The sequence below is a fragment of the Clinocottus analis genome, unplaced genomic scaffold (assembly GCF_023055335.1).
Source record: "Clinocottus analis isolate CAN_PGR_092001 unplaced genomic scaffold, fCliAna1.0.p SCAF_3, whole genome shotgun sequence".
Classification (NCBI taxonomy): domain Eukaryota; kingdom Metazoa; phylum Chordata; class Actinopteri; order Perciformes; family Cottidae; genus Clinocottus; species Clinocottus analis.
In genome coordinates, this window is record NW_027176042.1 from 23,749,771 (window position 1) to 23,766,512 (window position 16,742).

The window sequence follows — 16,742 nt, forward strand, 5'->3', positions numbered from 1 at the left end:
GTGTGTGTGTGCGTGTGTGTGTGTGTGTGTGTGTGTGTATTGACACGGGGTCACAGGGTCAAACACGCTATGTCCATGTGTGTGTGTGTGTGTGTTTGTATTTATGTCCTCATGAGGACCGGTGACGTAAATGAGGACATTTTGTCCGATCCCCACACTTCTTCAAAAAGACAATTGAAGGTTCCCGAGGAGAACAAAAAATAAGTCTGCACTGCTGCAAGGCTCTGCGTGTCATGAATTCTTCCCTTCGTGTCATAAATGCTGCGTTTCGAGTTTATCTCTTTTACTGTTGAAAGGTGAGAAAATAGTCTCAGTCCTGACAGCCTGCCAGACTTGTGTAATCTTCTCTTTCATCGTTCCAAATCACCGCGCAGTGTTTTGGCGTCAGTTCATCAATCTGAACTTCCTGGATCAGGGCCTGAATTAAGACATCACCACCACAGAGCATTGCTGAGAATCTCCACTTGAACCTGGTTTTCATCTTCCCTTTTAGATTTGAAGATGAATTCCCAGTCTCTTATCTTAGCTGGTTAGCTTAGCTCACTGTAGCATAGCATTTTTGAACAGCAAGGAAGTTGGATAAGTTGCTGGTCCAAGCCATGAAATGCTACAGGATGCTAAAATGCTACAGTGGAAATTAGTGAGCTTTCAATATTGTTACCGTTTGACAAAGCTAGGCTAGCTGTTTCCCCCTGTTTCCATTATTTGTGCTAAGCTAACAGGCTAACGACTCTAGCTTTTATATTTAGTGGACAGACATGATGGCAAATGTTGAGCCTCGACTTAAAGGTAGACATTTGTGATTTTAAAGTTTTAATGAAACCGTGGTGTTTAGCATTTAGAGGATATACTTGCAGAAGTTGATTATGTAATCCAGAAAATGTGTGTTTTTTCATGTAGGCCCTTACAATGAGCGGTTATAATGGAGATATAAACAGGTCTAACTTGTCAGTCTGTTTCCGTGTTGTGCTTTTGGGTTTTTTAAGTAACTGTAAAGGTTACACTTAGCAACACGGTTGGCTTTTCGTCTGAATTTTGGAGAAAAACAAAAGTCCTAACAATGCGATACAAAAGAGCCAGCTGGCCGTTCACCAGGCGGGGCTAAAACATTCATGCAGAACAACAAACATATTCACACAAAGGAAATTCAAGCACCAATCACTCATCTGTCACCTTAGAGAAAAGCAGTAGGAGTTCACCTGCTTCTGTCTTTACGTAATGTAAGCTGTGCGACATTTAGACAGCATCCACCTTTTTTCCAGTTGGTTTTCTTCTTGTTTAAAAAAGAGAAAATGTAAAGATGATATTTTAAAGATTGTTATGGTTCATTACAAGAAACTACACTACATTTCTGTGTATTTTTTAGATCACAGTGTATGTACACTGAATTTAGGCAAATTTCACAACTGTTCAAACCGCTCATCTTTTGTATAATATATAAATATGAATGTTGAATTATGCATATGTTCTTTTCGTCACTGAACAAACACTGTGCAGGTTTCCTTGTGTATTTGAGGCGGGCCGTTTGTTGACTAGCTGCAGGTCTCTTTGTAAAAGGCAGAAAGCATGGAAAACCTATTGACTTTCTTGGCTAGAACAGGAGTTGTGCAAATACAAATTTAAACATCGGCGTGAATGTCACACAAAAAGAATTGCTGCAAATTGACAGCGAAACATGTGGACAGCAAACCAATTAAATGTGAGAGAATAGAAGACTTACAGGACTCCCCCCAAAAAACCAAAGCCTCTTAATAACCTAGTTCACACAATCAGGGGGAAGTAAAAGGAGCAAAAAAAAAGACTTTAGACTTTAGAAATTTTAATGACAGAGCGGAGCGATAGAAAACGGTTAAATGAAAGAGGGAATTTTACAGCAGAGATAAGAGAGAACTTGTGAGGGATATCAGATGGACAGAAACATGGAAAGTTTTTGTACAATTCAGCAGAAATATATGAATGTGTGAGACATTATTGTTTAATATTTTTGCACTGCTAACTGCTAATCCCCATCGTCCCACTCCGTCCTCTTCAGACTCACGTGTCTGAATGCTGCTGAGGAGTTACAGTCATTTATTTATAGTTAAATCCTTCATAGTCTTAATAGTTCATAAATTATGTTGTCTATATGTTACATGTTGTCCTTTCTTGAACATTTTTAAACTGTTTTTTGCACTTTATTATAATTACTATTGCACAACTGGACAGAAGAGAAACGTACTTTCGATCTTTTGTAAGTTTGCACTGCACATTGCACAAAATTGATAATAAAAATGACTTTGACTTGTCAATTGGCACTGTGTGTACCTGCTTTTGTGACAGCTTGACAGCTGACAGTGAGTTTGTTTTAGAGCTAGGAGAGAGGTGAACGTTGACAGCGCTCCATTTGAGAGTCATGTACAGACCGGTTGAGCATTAAAAAACATTCAAATGACTGGTCATGATGACTGAACACAATGTATGTTTTATAATGTCCATAATTTAGCTTTCAAGTCCTTGTGGTCACATACAACAAAAAACAGCATGAACTTAATTCTATTAATCTTTATTGCTTGAAGGTGGGTGATTGCAATGATTATTAGATATCACTGGTGATGAGTGATTGAATATTTCTGGTAAATTACGCGACCCAGCTTCTCCCAAAAGAAGACTAAACGTGGTGCATTCAGTTGCTCCTCTTTATTGCCTTATAAAGTCACTTGTGGGTTTATCACCAGAAAGTTGCCTTCAAATAAATACCCATAATTTACAATAATGTTTCATGATCCCTGAGTTTACAAGTTGTAGCCTCTAAAGTTTTACTTTCACACATGATGAATAAATAATGCAACAGTTTGAATGGTAAATTCCAGTTTTTTGACATAAACAATCAAGAGATTAAGTCCTGTGAGAAAATTAGGAGTAATTTAGTGAGAGTTATTGTGTATTATAATGAGTCGACATGTTGCAGGGTCAAGACAAATAAATAACTCTGTATGAATTATGCAACGTCAAATGAATGACACTGTATGTATCAATTAGAGTTGTGGGAAGTATCAGGTGGTTGTGGAAGGAATCCAGAAAACATCAGGCCCCCCCACCAAATAAGTGACGCTAACATTGCCGGCGCTAACGTTGCTGATGCTAAAAGAAAGCAAAGAAAAAGAGTTGAATGAATAGTTATTCGGAGGCAGGTTCTGCTCCGATATTCAGCACTAGATAGTCAGAATTATTGTTAACAGAATGAAGATAGTTGGGATTTGACGAGGAGCGGGCCTGGCGCTACAGGCGGGCCTTGGGGTGACAGGCTCGCCGTGGGGCTCGGTTGGGCCCGCCCTGGACAGACAAGCCTGTCAGTCACTTAACATATGAGTCAGGCCATACAGCTTGGGGCCGGTGCTTGACAGAATACGTTAAATTTACTCTAAAACCTAAAGTCAAGGAATCACTGACTGAGTTTTCTACTACTCTGCGCGATCTGTACTCACACTCTTGGTTTCTACACCCGTGATGCAACGCTACTGATTGTGATCTGTATTCACACTCATGGTTTGGATGTTTCCTGCAGGTTTTCAGAGCTTTTTAGCCATTTTAGGACATTCTGCCTTGATTTTAATCCAGTTTTTTGGGGTGGGGGGCCACGTTCTCACATAGCCTATTGTCATTTGTCAGGAGTAAAAGCCTCATAAGCACAGTCGGATGTATCTGGTCATTTTTCTGTGCAGCCCAATACTAAGGGGGCGTTGCGTTTTTTTTAGCGTGATTCAACAGCATGGCACCAACACGTAAATGCTTTTAAGAAGTATAGTAATATTGTTTAACCCCACCCAGACCGCCCATGGTAGGAATGCACGGTATACCAGTTTAACACTTCCATCGAAACGGTGCGACTGTTGTCAATCATAAGAAAGCAGCAACATTTAATTCTTCGCAGCTTTAAGTCAAACGGGCGGAGAAAGTTATGTGTCAAGGATAACAACTTCAGTTTAGAAAATTACACCATCAATGCATGCTGGGTCGTCCTGTACAAACTCCGTCGCAGTCTCCTGTGTGACGGTGTATCATGATTAGTGGGCGAGCTTTACCCAGCATGCACTTTGGCGGTGTAATTTTTATAAATGTGCAACCATGACTGAAGTCGTCACGTAACTAGCGACCGCTGCACCCTCAGCTATTTACTGTGTTAAATGAAATCTGCCTCAAACCATAACAAATATTTGCAGTTTCTGTTTGTTTTGAGGGCGATACACACTCCTGCAACTACAACTGCGACTGGCCACGCAGCTGCATCGACGGGTTTTTTTTTGTTTATGGTTCCCATGTCTTTTCCATACGCTAGAACAGCAGGTTGGGCAACGGCCGTTTAGAGTCGACTATCCCATGCCATCTGTGGGCGTGGAAGTCATTGGTTTGATTATATGCCTTGTCTTGTTGTCAACACACTCACTACTCCTCAAATTTATCTCAGAGTTTCCTCCATAGCTTTGTGCACTCCTCGACCTGCACACAACTTTCACCAATATCTCCCCCCAGGAATTTACCGCCATCTGCGTGTCCTCATACTCCGTCAAAGACGGGTTGTATAAATGCTCATATTTGCGGGTCTTGTGTGATTGTGTCTCTGGGTAAAACCTGAGTATAAAGGACCCTTTAGACATTAACAATACAACAGCCCGAGTCAGGCTAGTTGCTTCCCTCTGTTTCCACTAAGCAAACAACACTCAAACAGATTTTCCGACTTTGAACATATAATCTAATCGAGACGGATTTTTATAATCATTTCACTTAATCAAACCTGGTTGAACGAATCCGAGGTGTGTGCGCGGTGGGATCAGAGTTTTGGAGCGAAGCTCTAAAACATAAATCACATCAATCACACACATGATGAAAGATTTCCGGCAGTTTGTCATTTTACTATCTAAAGAAATTGCAAATTCATTGTTACGTGATACGCTGTGTGTCACGTGACAATGATTTTGCAGTTTCACAAAGGGATCTTGCAAAAAGGTTACAGTTTATATGTTTTATGCATCTATTTCATTTAAAATGACTTCATGACATCCACAAGTGGGTGTCAAGGGAATGTCCTTTGAAAGAAATAGAGATAAGACAGAGACACAAAAGGTGCAGACAGCCACTCTTCGTGGCTTGCATGGTTTCATTATGTAACTGCATTGTGGACATTGCTGACAAAGACAGAGAGTAATACCCGCCTGCAAATATTATGTCTCTGGGTTTTACTGTGAAAGGTAAGAATGGAAAAGAAGGAATCTGGTCTGTGCTGCTTTTGTCAAGGTTGAAAGGAGTAATAGTGTTTCACGGTCTTGACTTGGATGACTGTTTTAACTTGTCTGAAGTTTTGTCATTTGAGTTATTGTAAAACACTTTGAACACTTGAAAAGTCTTTTATAAAAAAAGTGTATAATAACAAGGTCACAGGGGCGAATACGAAATGTCCATATTTTCTGGCGTGCTCTGTGTGTGTGTGTGTGTTTGTATTTATGTCCTCATGAGGACCAGTGACGGTTGTGAGTATATGAGGACATTTTGTCCGGTCCTCACACTTCTTCAAGGAGACAGTTGAGGGTTTCCGAGACAAAGAAAATATAAGTTTAAACTGCTTCCATGATCTGCGTGTCATGAATTATTTTCTTCGTGTCATGAATGCTGCGTTTGTAGTTTATCTCTTTTCATGTTAAAGGGTGAGAAAATAATATAAAATAATAATAATCATGAATATAATATATAATCAATACATATTATTATATAATACTTGTCTGAGATGCAAAAAAAAAAGTAAAAAAAAACCTTGCTTAATAATCTAATTAGAAGCTTCACGTATAAATATAAGAATATAGAGATAGGCCTGCTGAGAGATACAGAAAACCTTGGATGTGTCAGTAAAATGTAATTCTACAGCCGGAGTGCTGGTGAGCAAGGCATTACTGTCTGATAATCCACCATAATGCCGTTTCAGCCCCGACAGCAAAGTGTTACGTCACCAGCCTCTCAAAGCACAAAGACAAATGTTACATAATCTTATTCATGTAATATTTTAATCCAATAATCAACGCACTCTTCAGCCGGTCACGTTCACACAGTGTGAAGCGAGGAACAGGATAGCGTGTAGTTCACAGAAACAGTTGTATGAAGGTGTTATTTATTTGCATGTTTAAGTGCACAGTTTACGTCAGACGTGATTAGCCTAGCTTAGCATAAAGACTGGGAGAAGGAGGAAACTGTCACACTGGCACTTCGAAAGCTGACTTTGGAACGACCTACCGAAAGGGAATATGAGGAATTGATTTTAAGTGATGTCGTCTTTTTATGTCTTTTATGATCAATTATGCAGTTTTTTTGTTCCCATGGTTTTGTTTGTATATTTTGTATATTTGTTTGTTTTCTACTGTTCTTTTTGGCTATCTGTTTGGTTCAGTTGTATTCAATGCTTTTATGGTTTGGTCTTTATGTTGAAGTTGTGTTTATGCTTCGCTTATCTGTGGAAGCACTTTGTAAACCCCGTTTTTAAAAGTGTTTTTTGAATAAAGTTGAAAAAAAGCATACCTGTGTTTCTTTTTATACTTCTTTTTGTAAAAATATGAGTGAAGAAGAAGTAAAGTTTGTTCAAAATGTATTATTTAAGATTCATGCTTAAATGTACTAGAGTAAAACAAAACAGAATGACAACTTTTTACAAGAACTTTTCATAAATCCTGTGTAATAATGTGTTGTTTTTTTTTACAGAACTACTACTAGCTTGCCTGATCACTCGTATGCTACGCTAACTATTCAAGGTATACTGAATGTTATGCTGTTTTTTGCTTTTTAACGATTGTCTCAGTGTATAAAAACCTACTTTGCTTTTGTTTAATATTTGCGCAGGGGGGTGCGATGAGTGACAGCGTGGGCTCCGCGGTAACATGATGGCGTCACAGAGGGAGGCGGGGCTTGGTGAAGTGTTAAATCGAGTGTTCGAGGGCGTCTCTTGAGCTGCACGTGGCCCCCTAACAGCGTCACGAACCGCCACATTCAGGTTAAATGTCTTACGCGGCACATCTCGTGTCCGCCGCTGTTTTCTTTGGGCCGTGTGAAGTCCGAAGCCCCCTGAGCTCAGCCTCCGACCGCCGACTGTACCTCACTGGGTCTCTCGGTGGGTCTTGTCCAAATGTTCTCTCTGTGTTCCTGGAAAAAAAAACGACAGATGAGGAATGCTTTGTGTACTTTTAACCCCTCACAGGCCCTTTTGTTCCGGCTCTGATCTGTTCATCCTCTGCCTGTGATCTCCGCTGTTGAAAGCAGATCCCCTCGACGTCGGCACACACAGACAAAAGGAAAGCTTCCTGGACGGGATTACGCGGTGACTCACAGGCCGGCGTTGGGTTTCCCAACAGGCATCTTTAGACTCCAGCCGCTCGGCTTTCACACCAAAAAAAAATGTCAAGGGCCCTTTGTTTGATTCCCGGAGCATTTTCCTTTAGGTATGAGGTCACATTAAGTACTTTTTTTTCAATCCAAATATTCCCTTGAACCGCGAAAGCATTCCACGAAGAATTACAAGTCTGCAGGTTTCCTTAAAACAACTTGTTTCACTGTGTTTCTTCAAACTTCAAAGCTGCTGTGTGACGTTGGAAAGAAAAAGTAAATGTTGAAAATCAAACATCTTCAAGGTACTTTTTTTTTTAAATTCATGCCAAAAAGATCTACAAAATGTCCGCTGTCTACTTTTTTTTTATCAAACATCTTAAGCGTGATTTAAGATTTGTATTGTTTTGTTGGGTTGTTTGATTTTTGTTTTAATACTTCGTCCTGTTTCATTCCCCGTGGGACATGAAACCACAACGACGTCCCACCATTGTTCCTCATCTTTGGCACGTGTTGAGCTATTTCGATCCTCTGGGTTTTTTTGGTTGTTTTTTTTCTCCCTGAGTCCGTGTCAGAGCAAGCGCTGGTATACAATCCTCCTCCATTTGAAGCACGTTTTCCGTGTATTACTTCCATGTGCATCTGTTTTTAGAGACCACGGTGAAGCAACATGAGAAAACTAATGTGAGAAATGAAGAACCAGATGAAGCTGATCGAAAAAAATTAAAAGTCTCAGGAGGCATCTTTGAGCTGGATGGCATCCAGTTCAAAACCATTAAGAGACATACAACTCGTCACAGAGTGGTGCAGGAATCAGTTCTTCTTCTGGTCACCCCTGGACCTCCTGAAGGACAACTGGGAAAGTCCTGCATCAGGAAACTAACCTTGTGTCTCTTTGAGAGAGTGCTAATACCGTTTATTTATCTCATTTGTATCCAAAATTAACCATATAAACCGTAGCTTGAAACATTAATCGTTGCATTACGCGACTTCTGTTTCAACTCCGTTTTCCCAATTCAAAATAAAAGCATCATATTTCAAAACAGGAAACCAGATATGTTACGCTTAATGCAGACAGAAAACATGCAACAAAAACAACAAAATTAATTGACAAGCAGTTTCTAACTTTAGGACACTTATTGAGTTACTGACATAAATACTATAGTTTGAGGTGATTTTACTAATTAACTAATAATCTTAATACAAACAGCAATCAGTGTAATTCTTCCAATTAAAACTTCTGCACACGCTAAAGGGAGGGGTTCAATGAATCAATGAAGAGTAACTTTTATAAACTATGTTTAAAAACAAATCAAACACAGATTCATCCTGATTTCTGTGGACCCGTGCAAAAGGTTCTGAACATCTTGTCCTCCTCCTAAATAAAGGAAAGTAACGTCAACGTGTGAGACGTCGGCAGTTGCTTCGCCTCCCAAAAAACTTATGGAACAGGATAAAAGGTGTGACCGCGGGGCAACGTGCCATTTATTTTATTTCACTCTCTCAGAGGCCTCCTTATATTCTATATATCTGCCTGTTCAAGTTAGACCGCATGTGTTTCTCATAATGGATCCATTGTTCCACGCTGCATCCACATTTTATCTGTTGAAGCCGCGCACGATGGATCCACTTCGATCCAGACTGAAATATTTTAACAATTTAATTAGATTTTTAACATCGACATTCGTGGATCTTAAATGATGACTTTTGCTCTCGCTGCGCCATGAGGTTCACTGTTTTCTTTAAACCTCAACTTTATTGGAATCATCATGTACACTGAGGCGGTGTATACCAGAGACACAGGAAGTGGGCGTAGTCAACGTGACGTCTCCAACTGTTGGTTTGTGGACCGATGTTTTGAAGCCTTGAGTTTGTTGACCATCGCTATCTTGGATTACAGCCGTTGCCCTTTTGTTTTTTGCAACCAATGAACAGAAGTTACCATATTTGTAAATCAAAGCCTAGAGAGGCTCTTATAACAACCTGTCAATCACAGTAAGCCCCGCCCCTAAAGCGTCCCCTGCTGTATGGTCTGTTTGACTCTAAATGACCATAATTTACGAAATAAACATCATGTATAGAAGAAGACTTGAAACTAGAGATTGAGACATAAACTCATGTTTACTGAGAAGTAGATTCATTTATATAGACTTCTATACAACCAGAGGAGTCACCCCCTGGTGGCCAGGGGAGAGAATGCAGCTTTAACACATGAAGCATAGACTTCTATACAACCACAGGAGTCACCCCTGGTGGTCCATATAGAGAATGCAGCTTTAACACATGAAGCATAGACTTCTATACAACCACAGGAGCCAGCATATTGTCACCTGGTATGTGTCAAGTGACAAGTTCATGGTGCAGTAAGATGCTATACAAAATGTCTATACAAAGCCAATAATAGATTATATTTGTATTGCATTTGTTGAATCAGATAGTTATTGAGACAATATATGAAGAAACAACAGAACCCTGCAGTGTCCTTCACAGGAATGGGGTTGTAATAAATCGTCTCTCACACTTTCTCTCTCACTCACACACACACACACACACACACACACACACACACACACACACACACACACCCTCTTATCTCTCTTGTCACTGATTGACTGCCTTGGTTTGGCTGCGGTGACTTCAGCCAATGAACAACATGAACGATGAGCAAAGCAACAACAGCAGCAGCGAGCGCTCGGCCGGTTGCATCACGGTGACCGGAGCCAGAAACCAGAGCCATTAACACAAAAGAATTGTGACAGTCGCTCACTAGAGGGTTTGCTGCTATCGGTTTACATCAGATTCAGACAGATGTATTTATTAAAAAGGAGAAATTCATCAATAACTTCACCAGTTGGTATTTGAATGACACAACAATGTTCTACGTCATCCCAAAAAAGCATTTAATACAACAAATCTTCACTACCTATAGCCACAACATTCAGTAAATATGTTTAACTATTATAAAGCAGAGTTACAAGGTTGTTTGACTATTCAAATTAAAGCAAGTATTGCAATAATCATATACTCTTAATGTGCAAATATTTAGCAGATTATTATTAAGTACAGCCAAGGCGGATGGGACTGCCATTCTGCATGCTTTTCGTCATAAACTTTATGTATTGGACACATTTTGACCTCATGATGAAATGTGAATTCCCAAAATTCAATATCTGGGAAATATGCATATTTGCACCAAGTTTCACAGTAACCCGTCCAATAGTTGTTGAGACCTTTCACTCAATAACTAACTAAATAACGAACCAAGAAGTGTAAACTTGCTGCTAGCACAAGATAAAAAGTCATCAAAGTATTTGGGATAGGTACATCATCTGGGAACCATGATTATCTGTACTTAATGTCCAACCGCTGAGTTGACATCAAGACATTTTATTGCATAGTTGAACACTTTGACAGGCTGGTGACGCTGGAGAAAAATATATACATAATATGGGAAACAACTAAGCCAGTGAGATATATCCTCTGGAGACCATGGATATGTTTTCCATGTCAATTCATCAAACGGTTGTTGAAATATTTAAGTCAGGGCCCCAAGTGGCTGATGGAAAAATTTACCCACTTCCCATTATACGAAGCTCTAACCATCTGAGAGAAGAAGAAAAACAGAGCGCCCACTACGTTTACATTTCCGGCTACCAAAAGAATATACATTAGTATTGGGTTTTTGAACTGAAAAGTTAAAATGGCCTAAACTACACACGCACACAGACACATTGCATTTTTTTGTTTGTTTAATCTACAGAAAGTCTCTGTCGTAAGTAAAAAAATATCGGAGTACTTCTTCCACTTATGGATATTTATGCTCGCGAACAGGGGAACCTCGGCTAATTCTGTGGGTGTTGTCCTCGTGCCTTCTCCTTGCATGTAGAGACGATCTTTGTTCATCTGACGACATCGCGAGAGAGAGAGAGAGAGAGAGAGAAACACACACACACACACACACACACACACACACACACACACACAGATACAGTGCGGGCAGCTAAGGTCGCTTCTGATTGGTCCGCGGCGCTGGACTCGGCAGCAGCGGTGTATATATAATCTGTGAATGTGCAGCTCTGAGCGGCAGCAAGAGTTTTTTTTTTTTAAATGTTTGTTGTATTTAGCGTCGCACATGTACGGAAGAAACGGATTAAAGAGCGAGGAGGAATGAGACGCTGAGCCGAAGAAGACACGAAAGAGACTCATTTCTGCTTCCGAGAACCGGAAAAAGGGGAAGGTCGCGTAGAGCCGGCATCACCGGGGAGAAAGACACCCGTGTGAGTAAAATCGTCATCTTTGATTTGCGGAAAGTGGCGCGTGCGTTGAAAAGGAGCCGTTAGCTTACAGTGAAACGGCTCGTGCGCTGCGACGTGACGGCTTTTACGTGAGTCACGTCATGCGTCACTCACGTCATGCGGACGAGAGTGGCCGGCCGGGTGGTCTGGACATTAAAACAGCGGTTAAAACGACCCTCTCGGCTATGACGGGATGAAGTCACCGTAAAGATGAAAGCGTGTGCGCGTAGTCGTGGGAACGCACCCCCCTGCCTGTGCGCGTGCTTCTTTTTTTTTTTTTTAGTGCACATGAGCCTTGCTAGCTTATCGCCAAACGACTGTTACAGCTGATTAGCATCGTCACCCGCCGCCGGCGACATGTTGAGAGCCGTGAGAGGCAATCGAATGCCACACAAACTCATTGATATATATTAATAGTGTATTAATAAATGTGTGTGTGTTTTTTTTATACAATACATACCCAAAGAAGCCGCTTAATAGAAATGTATTGCTATAGTACTTTGTTTTACAAAGTGAATTGAAAAAGCCTAGTGAGTACTACTGTACTTAAGTAGGATTTTTAATTTTTAATGACCTGCTTTTACTTTTTAGGAAGTATTTTTTTATAGTATTACTACTAAATACTTCCATCACTGAAGGTGAACAAAGTCCTTGACTCCTAAACTTGAATAAAAGTTCAAAAAGTACAAAAGTATTAACATAACAAATTACTTATAGCAGAGTACAGTAAAAGTATTCAAAATGCAGAATGGTTCTTTTCTTTTTTTTAAAGAATACTTTTGTATAATGTTTTACTTTAGTGTTCCAGCTGGTAGACGTGGGGCTAACTTCCTGGATGTTTAAATGCATCAACGTGCATTTGTTTATTTTACTTTGCACGAATAAGTAGCTAAAGACATCCTACAAACTGTAGCGCAGTACAACAAAAGTACAACATTTGCCTTAGATAATGAGTTGAAGTACAACATAGCTGCAAAATAAACCTGTTCTTTTACATTTTAATGACCGTGCAACGTCATTCAACACATTATGCAAATAGTATGTTTCGTGCAGCACCATCATTATCCTCTTCATCATTTCCAAGTATCTGTTAGACGAGCGACCGTATCATCTACGCACCGGTCTGTCGGGTTTACAAACTGGACTGTAAGCCGCCGCCACAGACCCTCGCAGGTGTTCAGCGGGGCAGATCACTCATTAGCATCTCATCTCATCCCCCGTCTGACCGGCAGACGTCCTCACAGGGGCATCGCATTAAAAAAATAAATAAGACTTATGAATTTAAAATACCACCAGCAGCCTGATACGACTTTGGGCTTTGCTGTAGTTGCTGCAGCGGAATATGGATCCTGTGACCGCCAAGAGGCCAGAACTAACTTCTTCAAATGTTTTGAGCAAAATTGCAGCTTCAGTTCATAAATTACAACAAAAACACTGTTTGTCACACAGCTTGAACCAACAGTCATTGTCTGTCATGGTCTTTCTTGTTTTTGCTTTTTATTTAAGTTTTTGTGAACCCTTAGTTTGCTTACCACCATCAGACAAACCCAGAAAGTAAAAGACAACGTGGCGTTTGTTGAAAATTAGTTTTGTGCCAAAAAGAAAACATCATAATTATTGCAGCGAGCGAATTCAAACAAGTTCTTCTTCTGTGAAACCGAGAAAGGGACCCGTCTGGCGTGCAGATCATGCGTCCGGGTCAAAGATCCCACGCTGTGAACTCTGAAGGCGACGGCGGTGAACTGTTGTGAGCCGTTTGTCGCCTCCTTCATGAACTTCAGTGTTCGCTGCCCGAAGAATTTATCCTGTCAAATCAGTTCCACGCGGAAACAACCGGGCCGGTGCTGCTGCACGAAGTACTGTGTGTGTGTGTGTCTGTGTGTGTCTTTGTGTGTCTGTGTCTGTGTGTGTGTCCAGTAAACCATTTGGCTATGAAACACAGTCTGGGCTTGCTGCCAACTTCTGTCCTTATGTAACTCTCTTTTTTATCTCTTCCTCAACATCTTGTTCTTCATTTCTGCCCTCCCTCTCTGCTCCTCCTCCTCCTCTTCCTTCTCCTGCTCCTTTTCCTCCTTTTCCTGCTCCTCTTCCTCCTTCTCCTACTCTTTCTCCTTCTCCTCCTCTTGATCCTCCTCTTCTTCCTCCTGCTCCTTCTCCTGCTCCTCCTCCTTCTCCTCTTCCTCCTCCCTCCTCTTTCATTTCTTTCGCTCGCCTCATGTGTTACGTTCTGCCCGTCTAAGCATGACTCGGCAGATTGTTTTCAGAGCAACGCTGCGTTGCCCTCGGCTCACCCGCGCCGAGAAAGAACACGTGTGTGTGTGTGTGCGTGTGTGTGTGTGAGTGTGCGTGTGTGTTTTCAAACAACAGTAGAGTGAACAATGAGCGTTAAGAGTTTGCAACGTTCGTGCAGAAGACTACAATGATGAATGTCGCTTTGATTTCAGAAAGGTCGTGACAAGTTTAAAAAATTGTCACTTTCCACTTTTTTTGGATGAAAAAATGTTTGAACCTGAAAAGTTTAGTCTGTGTCACGGACGATTGCGTCAGAGGCCAGTAATAAATAACGTGTTCGTGTCTAGTCACGTTGTTCTGTGCGTGCCTCAAATTGCTGATAAGTGGAGCAGCCCAACCCTCCACACACACACACACACACACACACACACACACACACACACACACACACACACTTGTATGAGCTGAATATTGAAGGAGGTGCGCGTTGTGATGAAATATGAGACACGCAGACAAAGCGCTTCTGTGACATGTCACATGACACATGTGACATGTCACATGACACATGTGACATGTCACGTGTCATGTGACATGTCCCATGTCCCACGTCCAGTCTGTTGGGTTCTCTTTAAAGTGTGTGTGTGTATGTGTGTGCGCATGTGTGTGTGTGTGTGTCTTTGTTTGTGTGTGTGTGTGTGTGTGTGTGTGTGTGTGTGTGTGTGTGTGTGTGTGTGTGTGTGTGTGTGTGTCAGAGGTCAGTGGAAATGTACTGACTGACCATTGTGTCGTTAACAATGATTAACTAATTCACCCTTCCTCTACTTTCTCTTGGATACTCGCGCCAACAATGGACGTTATCTTAATGGATAACGACATGATGATGATGATGATGATGATAATAATCATAATAACAATAATGATTTTCTCTCCTCAGATAAAAATGGATCGTCACGATAAAGAAATCATCCCCGGAGAGATTTTGCCCGTCGTGATCATCGGTAAGGAAACACGATGGCACTTTGTGGTTTTGATTATGCAGCATAAAAAATGAAAAAAATCCCTAAAAGGAGAAGCGTGTGGATGTGTAGATAACGATGACATAGCACAACTGCCCTTTTTCCTGTCTTCTCCCAAGCACCCGAACGCACCCAAAAAAACCAGCCGCTCTCACACTCTGGGCGGCTTTACAAGGAAACTACGAAGTAAAACATGACGAGACATTCAAGCACCGCGAGACGAAAACTAAGACACACATCGTCAATAATGTACGAGAGGCAGTGCCGTATCGTCAATAATGGACGAGAGGCAGTGCCGTATCGTCAATAATGGACGAGAGGCAGTGCCGTATCGTCAATAATGGACGAGAGGCAGTGCCGTATCGTCAATAATGGACGCGAGGCAGTGCCGTATCGTCAATAATGTACTGTCCAAGGGTGTCGTTATCTGCCAAACCCTTGAGCACATTTTTTCGCCAATTGTTGTATTGATCTTTCAAGGCAAACTGATAAAAGGAGGAGCGTTTCAGTCCAGAATCAATATCCACAGCTTGAGTGGAGCATGTTGTGGAAGACGATCGCACAATCCATTGTTATTCTTAGAGTGTGTTGACACAAGTGTGGCGCAAATTTCCAGGTAAGGTTTTTTTTTTTTTTCTTCTTACAAAATTCTGCCGATGAGGTCAGATTTTAAAACAAACGCACCAAAAAAATACAGAAGTATGTATATTTTTAGAAATACATACATATATTTTACAAATAAAGGCACATTTTTGCTAAATGTCGTATCCGTCTGCCAAAGAAAATTGATGAAAGGAGCGTTTAAAACCTCTAACACGCACAGATAAAAGGCAGCAGGCGCAACAGACACACCCAGAAAGGGAGTAAGAGTGAAATCCACGAGTCATGGTGAGCGGGCGAGTCAGAGCTCTCTGATGAGTCACACTGGCTGCTCGCAAACCTGCTGAGTCATGCTGCTATTTGAGCGGCGTGGCGCTGTTTCATTACAAGAGTTTAAGTGCAAGGCCCCCACCATCACTCCCAGTCACGCAGCGGGAGGGAAACCAGTCGCATTGCAGATGACTGCAGCTCCTGTTTCTCATCTCTCTCTCTCTCTCTCTCTCTCTCTCTCTCTCTCTCTCTCTCTCTCTCTCTCTCTCTCTCTCTCTCTCTCTCTCTCTCTCTCTCTCTCTCTCTCTCTCTCTCTCTCTCTCTCTCTCTCTCTCTCTCTCTCTCTCTCTCTCTCTCTCTCTCTCTCCCCTTCTGTTCCCCAGGTAACGGCCCGTCGGGGATCTGCCTCTCCTACCTGCTGTCGGGTTACACGCCGTACATGTCGCCCGGGGCGTCGCACCCCAACCCGCTGCTGCACAGCAAGCTGCGGGAGCAGCCTCACCTGTCACTGCTGGAGCAGGTAACACACACACACCCACACACATACACATACACACACACACACACACACACACATTTGGTTGTTACGCTCTTGGAAAACCTGGAAAAGTCATGGAGTTTTAAAATGGTTGGTTTTAAGCCATGGAAATCTGGTTAAAAGTCATGGAAATCTGGTTTTAAGCCATTAAAATGTGGTTTTAAGTCATGGACATATAGAGAAATTTAGTTTTAGGTCATGGAAATTTGGTTTAAGGTCATGGAAATTTATGGAAATTTAGTTTTAAGTCATGGGAATCCATTGGTCACAATGTGTATGAACCCTGTAAAGTTATATTATACATGGACAATAGATAAGGTTGTATGATACATGTACAATAGATAAAGAAGTATTGCGTAACAGTGCCCCCCCCCCCCTCAGGACCTGGAGTACCTGTGCGAGGGCCTGGAGGGCCGCTCCTCCAACCCCGTGGCCGTGCTCTTCGACTCGCTG

General features: G+C 41.5%; 1 protein-coding gene and 1 long non-coding RNA gene across 2 annotated transcripts in view; one reads left to right on the top strand and one right to left on the bottom strand.

The window, feature by feature from the left end:
- Positions 1-6,866: 6,866 nt before the first annotated feature.
- LOC137796936 (uncharacterized) overlaps positions 6,867-16,742 on the bottom strand; it is a 10,651-nt gene continuing 775 nt past the window's right edge. The window contains exons 2-4 of the long non-coding RNA XR_011078620.1: positions 16,683-16,742; positions 16,167-16,262; positions 6,867-7,158 (exon numbers count right to left, since the gene is read on the bottom strand). The exon at positions 16,683-16,742 is cut by the window's right edge and continues 127 nt beyond it. This is a non-coding gene — a long non-coding RNA (uncharacterized lncRNA). The remainder of the gene's footprint in view (positions 7,159-16,166; positions 16,263-16,682) is intronic.
- osgn1 (oxidative stress induced growth inhibitor 1) overlaps positions 11,325-16,742 on the top strand; it is an 11,296-nt gene continuing 5,878 nt past the window's right edge. The window contains exons 1-4 of the mRNA XM_068595198.1: positions 11,325-11,615; positions 14,800-14,863; positions 16,135-16,271; positions 16,671-16,742. The exon at positions 16,671-16,742 is cut by the window's right edge and continues 120 nt beyond it. Of these exons, the coding sequence (XP_068451299.1) occupies positions 14,806-14,863; positions 16,135-16,271; positions 16,671-16,742 (267 nt within the window). The 5' untranslated portion in view covers positions 11,325-11,615; positions 14,800-14,805. The remainder of the gene's footprint in view (positions 11,616-14,799; positions 14,864-16,134; positions 16,272-16,670) is intronic.